Source organism: Danio rerio, chromosome 9, assembly GCF_052040795.2.
Source record: "Danio rerio strain M-AB ecotype USA chromosome 9, GRCz13ab, whole genome shotgun sequence".
Taxonomy (NCBI): Eukaryota; Metazoa; Chordata; class Actinopteri; order Cypriniformes; family Danionidae; genus Danio; species Danio rerio.
Window position 1 is genome coordinate 23,116,982 of NC_141029.1, and position 20,199 is coordinate 23,137,180.

The window sequence follows — 20,199 nt, forward strand, 5'->3', positions numbered from 1 at the left end:
GCAACTCCACAAATAGCAGCTTTACTTCTTACCAACCTGTTGCCCTTATTTTAAGACGGACCAAATACTTTTTGAACTGAGTAAATTTTACACAGAGGATTTTGCTGTGTTGCAAGTTATTTTGTTAGATTATCTTCAGATTTGGCTACAGTGCTAACTAATCTAATGCACAAATATAATACTGTAAAGCATCTTATAGAAAATATTAGTTTAAAAGGGAGATTGTGAGGGGTGTACTCATATGCTGAGGACTGTTACGCATCATATAACGTTATTTTTGTTTCATACCAGTGTCTTTTTGTTAATTGACGTTTATAAACTGGTGTTCATGATCTATTTTTAGAAATAGCATGTTAAATTATAGTGTTAAATTTATACTCCTCATATGGAATCAAGAATTGAACAGGATCAAATCTAAATGGAACCCAGCCTGGATTGACCAATTAGAAGCAGGTTTCACTTATTCAAGCATGATAATGCTGTCTCTGAATGATGTTTAAGAATGAAAACAATCATGGTCATCGTATTGTAATGTTGTTACAAATCTGGTGCACAAATCTGGCCACCTCGAAAGGCCCTTTTACTGTATATCAAACATTTGAAAGGGTTAAATGGCAATGTATATTCTTCATTACAGCAACTCTTTGCACATGTTGAATGTGACACAATGCAATATGACCAAAAAATGCATTACAGGGAACACTTTTTTTTTCTTTTGTCTTTCTTTTGCTTCCCTACACCCTTCATCCCTTAAAAGTTCTTACTATGAAGTGTAAATCCTTTGTAAAGATAACTGTATAGGAATAAGCTCATTATACGCAATGCAATCATTAGTTATGCAAGTTTACTATATTTACCATGCCATACGTTTACATATTGGTATGCTTTGCAGGTTAGTGGGCTTGACAAACCACCTGTATGACAAGGTCTCCTCTCCATATGCCCAGAGAGAATAAAACAAATTAGACTTTTATATTTGGTAATTTATACTTTTATCTAGATGCTCCCACTCTGATGATTTAGGGTGCTTTTTTTATCTTTACTTTTAAATCGCCTTATCAGTTATTTCCTTTGAAATCAAACATTTGGCTTTAAACACTATACTGACATGATTTAAAAACATGCAGTAAAACATTAGCCTTGAAAGGCATGAAGTTTTTTTGCAGCTGATCGGTTTTCATGTGCATGTTTAGGAATGTTCCTTCCAGATGCTAAATTTATGGTAGAGATTTTTTTTGTATAACATGTCTTTATTGAGTTTTTTCAAGATTTTACAATAATTCAAACCCCAATACCCAAAAACTTACCCTAAACAGGCTTAGGAAAAAAAAATAAATAATAATAATAACAATAATAATAATAAATAAAAATAAATAAATTACACATGTACATATATGGTAGAGATTTTTAATTAAATCTTTCAAGGTGATTTACTATAGTTTGCAATAGGGTTTAGTGTTGTGATATTATTTTAAAACTTACATTTATTTAAGAAAGAAAAAGTAACAAACACAAAAAGTAGATTGCCCAACCCTGTTTGAGACCTTACACTGATTTACACTCGTAGTATTGTTTGGGTCATTATGGAAATGTTACGTATGTGGCAGTCACCTTCTGAATTAGTATCTTATCCTAGTAAATCTGGCCATGTGGATGTCTCTAGTGTGATGTGTTTCTGGCTTGATTCAAACAGATATTTGTATTTGGAAATACAGAAAATGAAATCATTACCAAAATGCAATGAATATCAGTACACACTGCAGGTCTTATGCAGCCTTATTAGCATATGTAACCGATAAGAGAGTGTCAAAGTTACTAGTCAGAGCTATCAGTTTGACATTTACTCTCCAAAAGCAACATGCCGATAGAAATGTTCTCACTCACATACTGTCTGCATGTTCTCTTTGTAGTCAAGCATCATGACAGCAATTCGAATATACCAGAACAAGCCATGCTACACATTTAATATCTGAAAAATCTAAACTATGCTGTCAGTTGTGTGATTCGATGAACTGAACATCAAATTTACCCATATTAGTATGCTAAGCATAATAGTGAAAAAGCTAAATCTGCATGTTGTTGTTAGGCATTTCAGTGACCATACTTTGTGAAATCTTCAGGAGAAAATGCTAATTATGAAGAGCATTTGCTGGGTTCAGACCAGGTGTACAGGCAGAATAAAGGCAGTTCTGTGGGTAGACCTCAGATTAGAGTGTGCTGGGAGCAGCAGCTCTATTTTAGGCCTGCGTGCATAGTTAAGTGCAGCTGTCACCAGCCAAACGCTGGTACAGGGAATTCAGAAACCGACCCAGTAGGAAGCTTGAAGAAATAATCTGTTCGTGTAAAACTGCTTGGCCTGCATTGTGTCCTACAGACAACACTGCTTCATCATTAATAATATAATACGTGATTAAATAAGCAAATCAAGGAGGGACTAAAAATAACAACCAAACAGCAAATGTGAGTAAAGAAGGAGTTAGGAAGTATATAAAACAGTGTGACGCACCAGTGGGTTGGCTGACTATTTTTCTTACATTCCCTAGGAACACTGCATGGTTTAGCCTGATTATAATATTGCAAAGATTTTGTTGGGATATAAATATGTAATCTGACATGTAGTCGTTATCTCTTCATGTTAGCAGTCATTGATTAATGCTTTGATCTGTAATTATTTTACTAATCCAAATCCTTTACAAAATTACTCGTGCAAAACAATCCAAACATCTTAGTTTTATGAATCTGTAGTCAAAATATATAAAACAGTTATTTTTTAATATAAATATTACATGAATTAACATTTCTTAAAATACTTCAGATCAGTAGAGACTTTTTTTGTATTATTATTGTTAAATGTTTGAAAATATTTCTCAATAATTAAAATGAAAAAGAAATAGTAATCATAATTGGAGTTTTTTGGCCTAGTTTCATGGGTGGTAGAAAAAAAATGCATATAGTTGCTAAGTTCTCAGGTTTTTTTTGTCAAAATATTAATTTTAGGCACTGAAATCAAGCATGTGCAAGATATTGATTTAGACTGAACAATTAAAAACAGGATTACATGCAAACATGAGGTAAAGAGGCAACAGAGAATGACTTGACATCTTGCATAGGATCTTTATTGATCATAAACATACATAAATCAAACGTGAAAGCAAGAAAAAGAAAACACACACATTTCCCTCAGAAGAAAAAATTCAGCTTCATATAATCTTCCCTGAAGTGTAAAAGTATAAATAGAGCACACCGGGTCCCGTTCCACGCAAGCAGTCACACACTACAAAAGAAAAGCAATTAAGGAAACATTACATATACTGTAAGCGATTCATTAAACGGACAGAAACATCTTTATTATTTCTTCTCTTATTTCATTTAAACTCCATTATAATTTAGTCCCTTGAGCAAGAAGCAATTTAGAAAAATACCCAAGCTGCTCTGTTTTATAGAAAAGTAGCTCCTTTGAATTGTGCACTATAGTAAAAAAAATTTGTGAATCCATACACACTTTGTAAGGATCAGCCTTCACTTTTCACTTTTATAATATGAAAGAGAGCAGCTTGGACAGTGTTAAAATAACTTGCATGAGAGAGCACAAAATGTCACTAATTTGCAGTTCAAGAAAGAACTGTCAAAGTAAAAACTCACCATTCACTCATGATGATGATGATAGTGGTGTTATATGTTAAAACCAAGCGCTCTCATGCATTCCTTGTGTGCCTCGATGAGGTGTGTGCAGCTTTCCTCCCCCTTTTCAATGATGCTGGAATAAAGACAGTATTGTTTATAGTTGCACACTGTGGCTAAAACACTTGCCAAGCATCAAATTAGTGTATAAATTGGTGTGTGTTTGTGTATATGTATGTGTGTGTGTGTGTGTGTGTGTGTGTGTGTGTGTGTGTGTGTGTGTGTGTGTGTGTGTGTGTATATATATATATATATATCCAGCTGACTGGCAGTATTTTGTCATTCATTCTAACAATGCCTGAGAACATGATATGATTTGCATAATTATCAAATCATGCAGAATGCACTGCAGTTATTTAATCTATTGATGTGATCTTTTGATCTATATATAGATAGAGTGAGAGAGATTTTAATATTGATGATCATATAGTGATGATTAATAAGTATATATTAATATTATAAATTGATTAAGGTTTTGCTAGTAGAGATCATCTGCATTATAATCATTGGACTATTACAGCCATGTGTAATCTACTTGTTATTTAAGAGTTAAGCTGCTGGAAAATTCTCATCTGAAACACTGTAACATTGTCTTTAAAAACGCCTGAGACCATGCTTGGGTTACTTTTGCTTACAGAGGCTGTGTCTTTGTAAACTGATCATCTCCGGAGAATTAAAGCAATTAAAAGACAAACTCTGTCTGACTTTATTCAATTTTAGCCTGCACATTAAAATCTATTTCCTTGTGAACAACAAGAAAATAATTTCCCATAACAATTTATGGTCTTAAATATAGGATGAGTTTTCCCAAAATAAAATTAAAGTTTAGTTAATTTCTTTATGTATCAACAGTTTTTATTCATTTATATTCTCTTTTTTTTTTACTATTTCATAATTTATTTCAAGTAACAATGTGATTAAAGTTTTAAATTAGGCAATAACCCTGCCTTATTCAGTTATTGTTAACTGCAAATTATGTAAAAATAAATGAATTAAAAAATAAAAACTGATCAGAGATTGGGAATGGGAATTCCCATTTTTGTGCTCAAAAAAATGGTCACTGGTATTAAAAGATTGAGGGAAAGTTTTATATTCACACATTCAGACTTTCTCCTTAATAATATAAGTTCAGAAAAGTATTTTATGCCATTTCTAAATAGTGGACACCGTTTACAGCAAGGGCATCCAAACTCGGTTCTGGAGGGCCAGTGTCCTGCTGAGTTCAGCTCCAACTTGCTCCAACACACCTGCCAGGAAGCTTCTGGTATATGTAGAGCTTGATTAGCTGGTTCAGGTGTGTTTGATTAGAGTTGGAGCTAAACTCTTCAGGACCGAGTTTGAACACCCCTGGTTTACAGTCAAATATATAGTGCTAATGTTGTTCTGAAGTCATACTTACATGTGATTTCAGACCAAATGTTTAAAGTAACATGGTAAACAATATAGGGAGCAAGTCACAAAACGAATGTTCGAATATAAAACCAACTTTACCATTACCACAATTATCTAAAGGTCTGTGTGATAATTCACTTTAAAGGATAAGTTAACTACTGAAATAAAAACAGTTAAAGTGCTCACCAAGCATCTCTTTCTTTCTTGGTCTCGGGACAGGCACAGCAGGGTTTGAGTGGCTTTTTCTGCTCTGCTCCCTCTATCGCTGCAGGTGAAGCCTCCACACTCGCTGCTGACAGACTCGACATTTCCACTCGATAAAACTGTAGGAGAATAACAAGACAGCCGATTAATCAGCTCTAAACTACTGCGAACAACCTGCAGCTGACCACCATATTGATAGTTACATCATCTTCAACAGTTCCTTATATTGATAATATTATATTTACAGCTTCAACACTCGCGTTCAACACATTATGTATTTAGGCGCTGGTAACACAGATAATCACGCCTGCTATCAGGTGAGATTTAATAATAAAACATTTACCACTCAAACGTTCACTTACGTTATATGATGGATAGAGACTGATGTGCTCACGTGCGTCCTTCCTTACACAACCTGCTGCTGCTGTCAAAAGCTGTAAACCCGGAAGTGTCGCGCGGCTTCCGGGTAAAGTTTAAGGTCATTTGAAAGCTAAATAACATTCAAAGTTAATCCAAGCCGTTTTTTTACATATTTGTGATTTTAATGCAAGTTAGAGGTAAATAAAAAACGCGATTCGAGCTGAAAACAAAGTATAACATAACCCGAACGACAATATCATAATAAAAGTCATGTACATGATAAAAGCCTTGAGAAAGTTTTAGCTAATTGATGTATATTATCAGAATTTAATTGTTTATTTATTTTTGAAGTTAGATTGTATATACGGCATTTCAAATTTAAGTATTTACAGATCAATTCGAATGACATCTTTACTTTATTTAATATTTGCAAAATAGTTTTGCTCTTTAAGTGAGCAATTGTTCAAGTTAAACTGACTAAAAATACGTTGTTTGTGTGTATGTATATACTTGCACATTCATTTTTTTTTTTTTGGCTTAGTCCCTTTAATAATCTGGAGTTGCCAAAGTGGAAAGAATCGCCAACTTATCCAGCACATGTTTTACGCAAAAGATGCCCTTCCAGCTGCAACCCATCTCTGGGAAACATCCATACACACTCAATCACACTCATACACTACAGACAATTTAGCCTACCCAATTCACCTGTACCGCATCTTTGGACTTGTGGGGGAAACCAGAGCACCCGGAGAAAACCCACGCAAACGCAGGGAGAACATGTAAACTCCACATAGTAACACCAACTGACCCAGCCGAGGCTCGAACCAGCGACTTTCTTGCTGTGATGCGACAGCACTACCTACTGTGCCACTGTGTCGCCATACATGCACATATATTGAAAAAAAAATACATTGCAATATTTTATTTTTCTGTTGCAATATGAAGTATAATTTTACCAGATGAAATAAATGGCTCAATATGGTAAGAATTCATCATTTTAGATTGACTGGGATGCTTTTGTGAGTGCATCTGCATAAAATATAATATACCAATCACAAGCGTTGATAAATACAGTACAGCAAAGATATGAATTAAATAAACAGTATTTTACAGATTTCTGGAGGTCTAGCAGTATTCAGGTGCAAATTGTATAATCAAATGTAAAATGACCTATTACAGTCTTCATTGTATTTATAGATAAAATACAATTACAGTATTCTTAAAGTTACAAACATTACGATTTCGTGTGCCTGAATGCTCAACATTGCATATTTGCTGACTATTGCGGTTTCATACATTGTGATATCAATATTGTGCAAGCCAAATAAATATACAGTTGAAGTCAGAATTATTAGCCCCCTGTTTATTTTTTCTCGAATTTCTGTTTAACGGAGAGCAGATTTTTTTTAAACACATTTTTAAACATAATAGTTTTAATAACTCATTTCTAATAAATTATTTATTTTATCTTTGCCATGATGACAGTAAATAATATTTGACTAGATATTATTCAAGACGCTTCTATACAGCTTAAAGTGACATTTAAAGGCTTCACTAGGTTAATTAAGTTAACTAGGCAGGTTAGGGTAATTAGGCAAGTTATTGTGTAAGGATGGTTTATGTATATGTATATGATATGTGATATATATAACCTTGCATTAGAGTTAAATCTACAGAAACCTAGGTGATTTCATGATTTCGGGGTTAAGACAGGCAGGGGCAGTTTTAGTGATTTTGGGCCATACGCAATTTCTGCCATAGGGCCCAAGTCCTGAAATGCACCTTCATATTTTATTCAATATTTATTTATATTGCTTGATTTTTTTATATCAATCAATATTCTTTTCAACATTTTAAATTAATGGAATTTTTACATTTTAAATTATTAGTTTTTTTTAAATGACTTTACAGCTAAAATATATATATATTTTAAATTTATAAATTTGACTGCTGGACTTCTCCATGATGGACATTTTATTTTGTGATATTATTATTATTACATAACATTACATTATTCATTCAATCATTCATTTTCAGCTTACTCCCTTTATTAATCCGAGGTCGCCACAGCGGAATGGACCGCCAACTTATCCAGCACGTGTTTTTACGCAGTGGATGCCCTTCCAATTGCAACCCATCTCTGGGAAACATCCATAGACACTCATTCACTATGGACAGTTTAGCTTACCCAATTCACCTATAACGCGTGTCTTTGGACTGTGGGGGAAACCCGGAATACCTGGAGAAAAAACCCATGCGAACGCAGGGAGAACATACAAACTCCACACAGAAATGCCAACTGGCCCAGCCGAGGCTCGAACCAGCGAACTTCTTGCTGTGTGGCAACAGCACTACCTACTGCGCCACTGCATCGCCCTACATTATTATAAAATTATATTTGATTGTATATTAAATAAAATAAAATAATGTTAAAATTGTATTTGTTTACCTCTCACCATACAAAATATGGCAGAAAATGATGTTACACATAGTTTATAGTTATAATTTGTACTTCTATATATTAATTGGAGGCTCCAGATTTCCTAGGGGCCCTAAGCAGCCGCTTACCTCACTTATTGATTAATTCTGCCCCTGAGACCTGTGGTGCCCAAACCTTTTCGTATATACGGCCAAAAACCAAATATCATTGGGTAATTTGACTATATTTTGTAATTTGGTCATATTTTTCATAATATTTCAAAATAAATAGAAAATAATACTTAAAATCATATTAAGTAATTCAGTATAACTTTTTAAATTATAACTTATTGCTATAAAAACATTGTCTGCTATCCATCGGGTTGACCGTATGTACATTTAAGCTATATCTGCTTAAGTTGCACTATTTAAGTGAAGTGAAGCGTAATTTCAGTTCACAGTTTGAACAATGAAACAAACAAACAAAAGGTTACATAACATTTGAAATTATCTCTAAACCAACTCCATCATTCTCCTTCCCTCAGGCACTAGTTTGTGCATCTCTGGTTTAGACATTACCAATTTGTTTGATTATAACTATATAATAGTAATTGAGGAGCAGCTTTAAAGGACGTGTTATGAATTCTACTGTATGAGGAGAGGAAGAGGAGAGAAGTCTAATGGGAAGCTAAAACAGGAATGTTTTGTATGTCACTGAGTGTGCAACTTGCATCAAGTCTGACACATGTACTTTTTTCAAACACTTGGTAACAGCTTATATTGCAAAATATTGTGTTGATAAATGTTTATATTGCATTTTCTGCAAAGTTCAGCATTCTGTGTGCAACAAAAATAGATCTTTTCACTCATGACGTCAATTTGTAGGCCAAGTCAAAACGCTAACTCAGCATGGATGCCCTTAGGAATTTATACTAGGAGTTTAGTATATTTTTGTTTTGTTTGCGTGCTGTGCCCAATTCATGAGTAAAAAAGTGACATTGCAGGTTTTTCAACAGCATACACACATCAATATAAATTGTCCCAGTATGCATTTTTCCAAAGGTTTTAAGATCAAAGAGGATATATTTCTCCTAAAAGAAATAATTGATTCTGAAATCTGAAAGTAGTCACCAGTAAATAAATTTGCTTTCTGCACAAACTATGCCGATGAACTTGCTGAGAAAAAAGCTGCACTTTATATTTATTGCAAGTTTTTGCAAATCAGCACCAGACATTCGGTGCCCATGTGAACGTATAACTGTATATAATATCAGCAATTAATAGTCTGTAAATCACATTCAAAAGGGGAATTCAACAGCACTGATTGAGACAGACTGCAGTCACCTGACCAATCAGAGCAGAGTAGACACTCCAAAAGGAGGGGCCTAAAGAGACTGGATTCTTGAACAAACTGTTTCAGACACTGTGAGAAAACAGTTGATGACAAGATATCAGAACAATTTTGTTTAACTTTTTTTAATTTAGTGACTAAATTGAATGAATTTGTTTGGTCTCATTTGTGTGTTTTCCACCCCAGTGACAGTTATTTTTTAAAATGAGACATTTTTATGATTGACATAGTATAAATGTGGGTAACGCTTTCTTTTACAACCCGCAAAGTACCGCGTAAGTACAGTGAAATTACAGTGTACTTTTCTGTACGTACTGTGTAAGTATAATGAACGTATGTGTAGGTATGAGGGAACAAACCGTAATGCTTGGGTAAAAAGGGGGTAACAACCAGATGTTCATCACGAAAATTACCGCGTAAGTACAGTGAAATAACGGTGTACTTTTCTGTACCTATAGCGTAAGTATAAATAACGTTTACGTAAGTATAAGGGAACAAACTGTAATGCTTGGGTAATAAGGGGGTAACAACCAGATATTCAGCATGAAAGGTACCGCGTAAGTACAGTGAAATAACGGTGCACTTTTCTTTAAATTGCAAAAGAACAAACCATAATGTTTGCGTAAAAGGGGAGTAACAATAAGATATCCATCACGCAAAGAAGTATATTAAGTTTACGATGTACATTTCTTCAAGTATTGTATACATATAAAGAATTATGCAAGGATGGTGACAACCTATTGCTATCTGCAAATGTACTGTATATGCACCTGCGTGAGTACATTAGTACTCTTATTCAGTGCTTGGGTTTTATATAGGGTGTTTAATGAATAAAAGGTTTAAAACCTGTGAAATTATGAACCCTTATTGTATACTGTATGTATTTTAAATCTGCAATTCAATATAAAATATATTTCCATACACTACTTACCATATGTTTACTCGTCGATCTCACCAAAGCCATCAATGTCTCCATAACTCACTATCAACAAATAACTTTGCATGACATAGACCTACTGTCAGGGTTCAATGCAGATTAAAACAGGCTCGCATCTTTACTGCTGTTGCACAGGGGGGCTAACTGTTGCATTTCAGTAAATGTATAGCTGATGCTTTATAGAAAAATCTAGTAATTTCGTCTTCAATCAATAAAAACTGCTGCTGTAGTTTACTCTGTTCTTAGTGTTCAAGTATACACTAGTATGTTAAAGTTCAGCTTCTTCCCTCTTTGTTCCCTGTAGTTAAAGGGTAAATACAGTATTTGTTCCCTCCTTGTTCCCTGTACTTACAGGGTAAATACCACATTTGAGGGTTGTAAATTAAAGTGAAGCTTTGTTCCTCCCTTGTTACCTGTACTTACAGGGTAAATACCACATTTGAGGGTTGTAAATCAAAGTGAAGCTTTGTTCCTCTCTTGTTACCTCCTTGTTCCCTGTACTTACAGGGTAAATACCACATTTGAGGGTTGTAAATTAAAGTGAAGCTTTGTTCCTCTCTTGTTACCTCCTTGTTACCTGTACTTACAGGGTAAATACCACATTTGAGGGTTGTAAATTAAAGTGAAGCTTTGTTCCTCTCTTGTTACCTCCTTGTTACCTGTACTTACAGGGTAAATACCACATTTGAGGGTTGTAAATCAAAGTGAAGCTTTGTTCCTCTCTTGTTACCTCCTTGTTCCCTGTACTTACAGGGTAAATACCACATTTGAGGGTTGTAAATTAAAGTGAAGCTTTGTTCCTCTCTTGTTACCTCCTTGTTACCTGTACTTACAGGGTAAATACCACATTTGAGGGTTGTAAATTAAAGTGAAGCTTTGTTCCTCTCTTGTTACCTCCTTGTTACCTGTACTTACAGGGTAAATACCACATTTGAGGGTTGTAAATTAAAGTGAAGCTTTGTTCCTCTCTTGTTACCTGTAGTTAAAGGGTAAATACAACATTTGTTCCCCCCTTGTTCCCTTTAGTTTACAATGTAAAATCTTGAAGGCAGTGAAATAAATATACAAACACACAATATATTTCTTCTTTACTTTGTAACCTTTATTTTAATAAATAAGCATTTTAAAAGACTTCATATTAATCAAACATTGTCTTGTCTATCATTGCCTATACTCATTCATTTTCTCTTCGGCTTTGTCCTTTTGTTAATCTGGGGTCGCCACAGTGGAATAAACCACCATCTTATCCAGCATATGTTTTACGCAGTGGATGCCCTTCCAGCTGCAACCCATCTCTGGGAAACATCCATACACACCCACTCACACACATTCACTACGGACAATTTAGCCTACCCAATTCACCTGAACCGCATGTCTTTGGACTGTGAGGGAAACCGGAGCACCCGGAGGAAACCCACGCGAACGCAGGGAGAACTCCATGCAGAAACCTTCTTGATGTGAGAAAACTAGGGCTGCCCCCAAATAGTCGACTAAACTTTAGTCGATATGAAGAGGGCTTGGTCGAATACATTTTCATTAGTCGGTGAGTTGCAAAAAAAAAAAAAAAAATCACGTGAAATTACGCAATCAAGGGCTGCGCAGTCAGTGTATGACATCAGCAACGAGAGATCAACGCCTAACGCCTAAACGCCTCCACTGTATCCCTTCCACATCCACTCCATCAGAGCGCATGTTTTCAAAGGCCGGCTTCATTGTGAACAAGTCGAGAAGCTCCCTTCTTCCCAGCAATGTGGACAAGCTGGTGTTCCTCTCACATAATATGAAAAAAAATAAATCGAATTGAAAGCTTAGGTAAGAATGCTTAATTTCCTTTTTGTAGTTTTTCTGTTTGCTATCCGTTAGGCTATATATATATATATATATATATATATATAAAAAAAACGGGTATTTTATTTTTATATCGGGTAGGCTATACAAATAAATAAATACATATTATTTTTATTTTTTCGTTTTTATATAATGCAGAAGTTGTTTTTTATTCTGTTAGAAAAATTAGTCTGATGTTTTTAATTTGTTGTTTCAGGTCAAGACTCCGTCGTCTTAATGGCAGTTTGTGGCTTTGCTCTGATATTTTTGATTTGTATTAGTGTTCTTTAAATTATTTGTTCCACATTTTGTCGTAAATATAGTTGTTCTAAACAATTCAATCATAATTAGGCTGTTAATTTGTTTGCTGCCTTCTTTTTTTATTCTAAGTTTTGGCGTTGTGCGATGTGCATTTATTAAGTTGTTCGTTTTTGTTAATTTTCCTTTTGAACAATATAAAAATTATATAAATTTTAATTTTCCACTGTATTTAAAAAAAAAGTATTTTAAAAACCGTGTATTTTTTAAAAAAAACTGTGTTTTTGCTACAGTATTTATTTATTTATTTATTTTTATTTTTTGCCTAGTTTTGTACTAGGCCTAAGTTGCTAATAAGTTTATTTTATTTATTTTGAAGAACAAATTTGTTTATTTTATTAAAAACTGTTTTTTTTTGTTTGTTTGTTTGTTTGACATGTAACTGTTACAGTTTGTATTTTTGATAATAAATTATTAAAATGCACAGGCAGTCTGATTGCTGTTTTTATGTCATAATTAGCCTATAACGTTCTGGTCACTGATTTTTGTGTGTAAGGACTGTATTTAAATGCTTTACTATTTCGTTTTAAGCGCTTAATTTTCGTTTTGAATGCGCTAATATGCTTTAGCATTTTCTGTCACGTGGAAGTGTTAAACTTCAACTTGGACTATATTCCTAGTATATACGCAAGTTATTATATTAATATCATAAATGAACGATTATTTGATTAATCGCTAAAATGCAGGAATTTTAGTCGACTAGGAATATCTTTAGTCGGGGGCAGCCCTAGAGAAAACAGCACTACCTACTGTGCCACCGTGTTGCCACCCAGCTGCAACCCATCACTGGGAAACACCCATACACACTCATTCACACACATACACTACGGACAATTTTACCTTACCCAATGTCACCACATATTTTTGGACTTGTGGGAGCACCCGGAGGAAACCCATGCTAACATGGGGAGAACATGCAAACTCCACACAGAAATGCCAACTGACCCAGCCGAGGCTCGAACCAGCGACCTTCTTGCTGTGAGGCGATTGTGCTACCCACTGCGCCTGCCTATACTCAAACAGCAAAATAACACATTATTTTCTTCCCCCTTTTTTCTGGCATCTCTTGCTTGGCTTCCTCTTCTGCTCTTCTCAGCTTCCACTGAGGACTCTGATGGTGAGTGGCTGATGAAATCCCATGGGTCTTGCTGCTCTGCATTTATATAAAATATATGAACAGACAGAAAGGCTTTTAGTAAGCTATATACATGTTTATTTTCCTGTTTAATGTGTGTGTAGTGGTTGTCCAACAATTTCACACACTAAACATTTACAGATACCATACAGACACTATACATTACTATCAAACAAAAGTACTATCATCAGATCATATGGGAGATTGTGATCATTTATAGTGATAATAATTAAAGCGCAGAGGGGAAAAGGCTTAAATAGTAGGCTACTGTGCTAAAGTCCTAGGCAAACGTTACTAGTAATTGGGTGGGGGGGTGGGGGGGTATTGATATATCTAACTGGCATGCTACAGAAAATATCAATTTACATTTCCAAACATTAATTTTGTCATTAACTTTGCTGTAATTAACGTATAAAGGGAGAAAATCGTCTGCACAGTCAGTATGACAACAGCCACAGAGATCTGACCTGCTCATCATCCAGTCTTTTTGGAATGACATGAAGAAACTAAATCCATAGGAACTTTGGCAACATTTCTAAGATGTGCAAAGTAAACGACAGTAAACATTGGTAAATATTCGCTGCTGGCCGTTTAGATTCGGCCATGAACTAACGTTAATGTTACGCTAAAAACAAATGAAACAAAATAAATATAATCTGGTTAATGCACAATTTCTAATCGTAACAATAGCCTTATTTACTGACAACGATTTACTCACATGTGTTACATGGTGACAAGACGGAGCAATTCCAAACGTCCCAAAAGTCTGAGCAAAACCTCGTGGCGTGCTGCTGCAGTTTGATTCGGATCTTTAGAGGCTTCTTGATTCACAACTCGTTTGAATCAACGAATCAGTAGGCGCGTACCTGAAGTGATACAATATCGCGAGATGGATTCAAATGCACACGGAGCTGTCTGTTGTTCTCGCGATGTTTTGATGTCACACTGATCGGTTTGTTGAAGACGAATCGATTCAATTCTCCCTCCTCCATTCCCAGAATTTCCTGTTCACGGCAGTACAAGGACGGCAGCGCGAGGTAAATAAAACAAGTATTTTTATGACGTTATGTACATAGAAGTGTTTGTTTAGGTTTTTGTTTATATCTGATGTTTGTACCTATTTTTAACAATTACACCCTTTTCACAACACTGTTATGACGCGTTTAACGATCATCAGGATCTAAAATCCTTGATTTTTTTATATGATTTTTTTATAAAATAACATTTATTTGTATTTACGTATGCATTATATAATATGATTACATGTGCGAGGTGTTTCAAACAGTGTCTATGGTCATGAGTAAATTAGAAGTTATTCTCTCTTGCTGGCGTTATCAGTTTCACACTATTTTTTATTTTTCTAATTGTCGAGACAACACCATCGTGAAGTTTTCATTTTATTTGAGCAAAGAAGATTGTAAAAAAATGTGTTGTACTTTCCCATTCACTGTGCTGAAATGTAAAAAGGGTCCATAACAGTACATCAACCATATTATGTTATCTTTCACTTTATTTAGGACTAATGATGGGTTAAGACATGTACTTTAATCAAAAACTAACCTTAGGGGTAGTTCACCCAAACGTTACATTTACTTACCATTTAATGAGTGACACAGAATTTAAATATGTACACTGAACTGCAAATAATCTTTACTTCAAAGTCTATACTGCCTGCACATATATTTAAGCCTTTTCCCCTCTGCGCTTTAATTATTATCACTATAAATGATCACAATCTCCCATATGATCTGATGATAGTACTTTTGTTTGATAGTAATGTATAGTGTCTGTATGGTATCTGTAAATGTTTAGTGTGTGAAATTGTTGGACAACCACTACACACACATTAAACAGGAAAATAAACATGTATATAGCTTACTAAAAGCCTTTCTGTCTGTTCATATATTTTATATAAATGCAGAGCAGCAAGACCCATGGGATTTCATCAGCCACTCACCATCAGAGTCCTCAGTGGAAGCTGAGAAGAGCAGAAGAGGAAGCCAAGCAAGAGATGCCAGAAAAAAGGGGGAAGAAAATAATGTGTTATTTTGCTGTTTGAGTATAGGCAGGCGCAGTGGGTAGCACAATCGCCTCACAGCAAGAAGGTCGCTGGTTCGAGCCTCGGCTGGGTCAGTTGGCATTTCTGTGTGGAGTTTGCATGTTCTCCCCATGTTAGCATGGGTTTCTTCCGGGTGCTCCCACAAGTCCAAAAATATGTGGTGACATTGGGTAAGGTAAAATTGTCCGTAGTGTATGTGTGTGAATGAGTGTGTATGGGTGTTTCCCAGTGATGGGTTGCAGCTGGGTGGCAACACGGTGGCACAGTAGGTAGTGCTGTTTTCTCTAGGGCTGCCCCCGACTAAAGATATTCCTAGTCGACTAACATTCCTGCATTTTAGCGATTAATCAAATAATCGTTCATTTATGATATTAATATAATAACTTGCGTATATACTAGGAATATAGTCCAAGTTGAAGTTTAACACTTCCACGTGACAGAAAATGCTAAAGCATATTAGCGCATTCAAAACGAAAATTAAGCGCTTAAAACGAAATAGTAAAGCATTTAAATACAGTCCTTACACACAAAAATCAGTGACCAGAACGTTATAGGCTAATTATGACATAAAAACAGCAATCAGACTGCCTGTGCATTTTAATAATTTATTATCAAAAATACAAACTGTAACAGTTACATGTCAAACAAACAAACAAACAAAAAAAAAACAGTTTTTAATAAAATAAACAAATTTGTTCTTCAAAATAAATAAAATAAACTTATTAGCAACTTAGGCCTAGTACAAAACTAGGCAAAAAATAAAAATAAATAAATAAATAAATACTGTAGCAAAAACACAGTTTTTTTTAAAAAATACACGGTTTTTAAAATACTTTTTTTTTAAATACAGTGGAAAATTAAAATTTATATAATTTTTATATTGTTCAAAAGGAAAATTAACAAAAACGAACAACTTAATAAATGCACATCGCACAACGCCAAAACTTAGAATAAAAAAAGAAGGCAGCAAACAAATTAACAGCCTAATTATGATTGAATTGTTTAGAACAACTATATTTACGACAAAATGTGGAACAAATAATTTAAAGAACACTAATACAAATCAAAAATATCAGAGCAAAGCCACAAACTGCCATTAAGACGACGGAGTCTTGACCTGAAACAACAAATTAAAAACATCAGACTAATTTTTCTAACAGAATAAAAAACAACTTCTGCATTATATAAAAACGAAAAAATAAAAATAATATGTATTTATTTATTTGTATAGCCTACCCGATATAAAAATAAAATACCCGTTTTTTTTTATATATATATATATATATATATATATAGCCTAACGGATAGCAAACAGAAAAACTACAAAAAGGAAATTAAGCATTCTTACCTAAGCTTTCAATTCGATTTATTTTTTTTCATATTATGTGAGAGGAACACCAGCTTGTCCACATTGCTGGGAAGAAGGGAGCTTCTCGACTTGTTCACAATGAAGCCGGCCTTTGAAAACATGCGCTCTGATGGAGTGGATGTGGAAGGGATACAGTGGAGGCGTTTAGGCGTTAGGCGTTGATCTCTCGTTGCTGATGTCATACACTGACTGCGCAGCCCTTGATTGCGTAATTTCACGTGATTTTTTTTTTTTTTTTTTGCAACTCACCGACTAATGAAAATGTATTCGACCAAGCCCTCTTCATATCGACTAAAGTTTAGTCGACTATTTGGGGGCAGCCCTAGTTTTCTCACATCAAGAAGGTTTCTGCATGGAGTTCTCCCTGCGTTCGCGTGGGTTTCCTCCGGGTGCTCCGGTTTCCCTCACAGTCCAAAGACATGCGGTTCAGGTGAATTGGGTAGGCTAAATTGTCCGTAGTGAATGTGTGTGAGTGGGTGTGTATGGATGTTTCCCAGAGATGGGTTGCAGCTGGAAGGGCATCCACTGCGTAAAACATATGCTGGATAAGATGGTGGTTTATTCCACTGTGGCGACCCCAGATTAACAAAAGGACAAAGCCGAAGAGAAAATGAATGAGTATAGGCAATGATAGACAAGACAATGTTTGATTAATATGAAGTCTTTTAAAATGCTTATTTATTAAAATAAAGGTTACAAAGTAAAGAAGAAATATATTGTGTGTTTGTATATTTATTTCACTGCCTTCAAGATTTTACATTGTAAACTAAAGGGAACAAGGGGGGAACAAATGTTGTATTTACCCTTTAACTACAGGTAACAAGAGAGGAACAAAGCTTCACTTTAATTTACAACCCTCAAATGTGGTATTTACCCTGTAAGTACAGGTAACAAGGAGGTAACAAGAGAGGAACAAAGCTTCACTTTAATTTACAACCCTCAAATGTGGTATTTACCCTGTAAGTACAGGGAACAAGGAGGTAACAAGAGAGGAACAAAGCTTCACTTTGATTTACAACCCTCAAATGTGGTATTTACCCTGTAAGTACAGGTAACAAGGAGGTAACAAGAGAGGAACAAAGCTTCACTTTAATTTACAACCCTCAAATGTGGTATTTACCCTGTAAGTACAGGGAACAAGGAGGTAACAAGAGAGGAACAAAGCTTCACTTTGATTTACAACCCTCAAATGTGGTATTTACCCTGTAAGTACAGGTAACAAGGGAGGAACAAAGCTTCACTTTAATTTACAACCCTCAAATGTGGTATTTACCCTGTAAGTACAGGGAACAAGGAGGGAACAAATACTGTATTTACCCTTTAACTACAGGGAACAAAGAGGGAAGAAGCTGAACTTTAACATACTAGTGTATACTTGAACACTAAGAACAGAGTAAACTACAGCAGCAGTTTTTATTGATTGAAGACGAAATTACTAGATTTTTCTATAAAGCATCAGCTATACATTTACTGAAATGCAACAGTTAGCCCCCCTGTGCAACAGCAGTAAAGATGCGAGCCTGTTTTAATCTGCATTGAACCCTGACAGTAGGTCTATGTCATGCAAAGTTATTTGTTGATAGTGAGTTATGGAGACATTGATGGCTTTGGTGAGATCGACGAGTAAACATATGGTAAGTAGTGTATGGAAATATATTTTATATTGAATTGCAGATTTAAAATACATACAGTATACAATAAGGGTTCATAATTTCACAGGTTTTAAACCTTTTATTCATTAAACACCCTATATAAAACCCAAGCACTGAATAAGAGTACTAATGTACTCACGCAGGTGCATATACAGTACATTTGCAGATAGCAATAGGTTGTCACCATCCTTGCATAATTCTTTATATGTATACAATACTTGAAGAAATGTACATCGTAAACTTAATATACTTCTTTGCGTGATGGATATCTTATTGTTACTCCCCTTTTACGCAAACATTATGGTTTGTTCTTTTGCAATTTAAAGAAAAGTGCACCGTTATTTCACTGTACTTACGCGGTACCTTTCATGCTGAATATCTGGTTGTTACCCCCTTATTACCCAAGCATTACAGTTTGTTCCCTTATACTTACGTAAACGTTATTTATACTTACGCTATAGGTACAGAAAAGTACACCGTTATTTCACTGTACTTACGCGGTAATTTTCGTGATGAACATCTGGTTGTTACCCCCTTTTTACCCAAGCATTACGGTTTGTTCCCTCATACCTACACATACGTTCATTATACTTACACAGTACGTACAGAAAAGTACACTGTAATTTCACTGTACTTACGCGGTACTTTGCGGGTTGTAAAAGAAAGCGTTACCGCTGCATTGTGAATTATGAAAAGTTAATAATAATTTTTACCTTGGATGCATGTAAACCTATTTAAGGAGATGTCCAAAGCAAAATTTGGAACCCTTTAAAAAACATTTAATTTGTATGTATATATATATTTATATATATATATATATATATATATATATATATATATTTATATATATATTAGTCTGCTTGAACTGTAAGTCGCTTCTCACTTTTTAAAATATCATTACATATTTCCAACAGAAACAGAATATTGAGTAGGGGGTGGGGTTTTGTTGTTGTTTACTTGCTGGTAACTAATGATTGGAGGGGCGTGGTTAAGAAAATTATTTCATCCAAGCCGTCAAACTGATGTAATCAGAGAAAGATTTCCATTTCAAAGCGGAACCAAATGGTTTTGATTAAAGATAGTAAAAACAATGCATAATACAATCAGACATTTAATGAACGTATATAGTGACCTATTTGATGACTAAATGCAACGTGATATGTTGAGCAGAATTAATGTAGATTAGGTGTTTGTTACCAACTGGGAATGTAAGATCAGTTACCCCGTTACATACCACACTGAAATTTAACACTGTATTCTGACCCTCATAAGCCTGCCATAGCTTGCCAGTGCAATACAATACTGTATTCAGTTTACTGAAGATCTAGCAAGCTCCGTCGCTGTCATGTCGCAAGCTGCAGGTGTCTGTTTCTGATGTAAACACAATTACAACCAAAACACAGACAGTTTCCACTGAAGTATAGATGTGAAAGGGATAGTTCATTCAAAAATTACAGTTCTGTCATTATGCACTTTGTTTTAAAACCTATTTGAGT

At 34.8% G+C, this 20,199-nt stretch overlaps 1 protein-coding gene and 1 long non-coding RNA gene across 2 annotated transcripts; one reads left to right on the forward strand and one right to left on the reverse strand.

Moving 5' to 3' along the window:
• Positions 1–3,094: 3,094 nt before the first annotated feature.
• Positions 3,095–5,721, reverse strand: cox17 (cytochrome c oxidase copper chaperone COX17). Its single transcript, NM_001004652.3, is given in 4 exon segments — positions 3,095–3,274; positions 3,643–3,757; positions 5,260–5,396; positions 5,640–5,721. Coding segments are annotated over 2 exon segments (207 nt in total). The 5' UTR covers positions 5,382–5,396; positions 5,640–5,721; the 3' UTR covers positions 3,095–3,274; positions 3,643–3,672.
• An 8,892-nt stretch (positions 5,722–14,613) lies between these two features.
• Positions 14,614–17,765, forward strand: LOC147842342 (uncharacterized). Its single transcript, XR_015499349.1, has 2 exons — positions 14,614–14,660; positions 15,545–17,765. It is a non-coding gene; the product is annotated as an uncharacterized LOC147842342 (long non-coding RNA).
• The last annotated feature ends 2,434 nt before the right edge of the window (positions 17,766–20,199 follow it).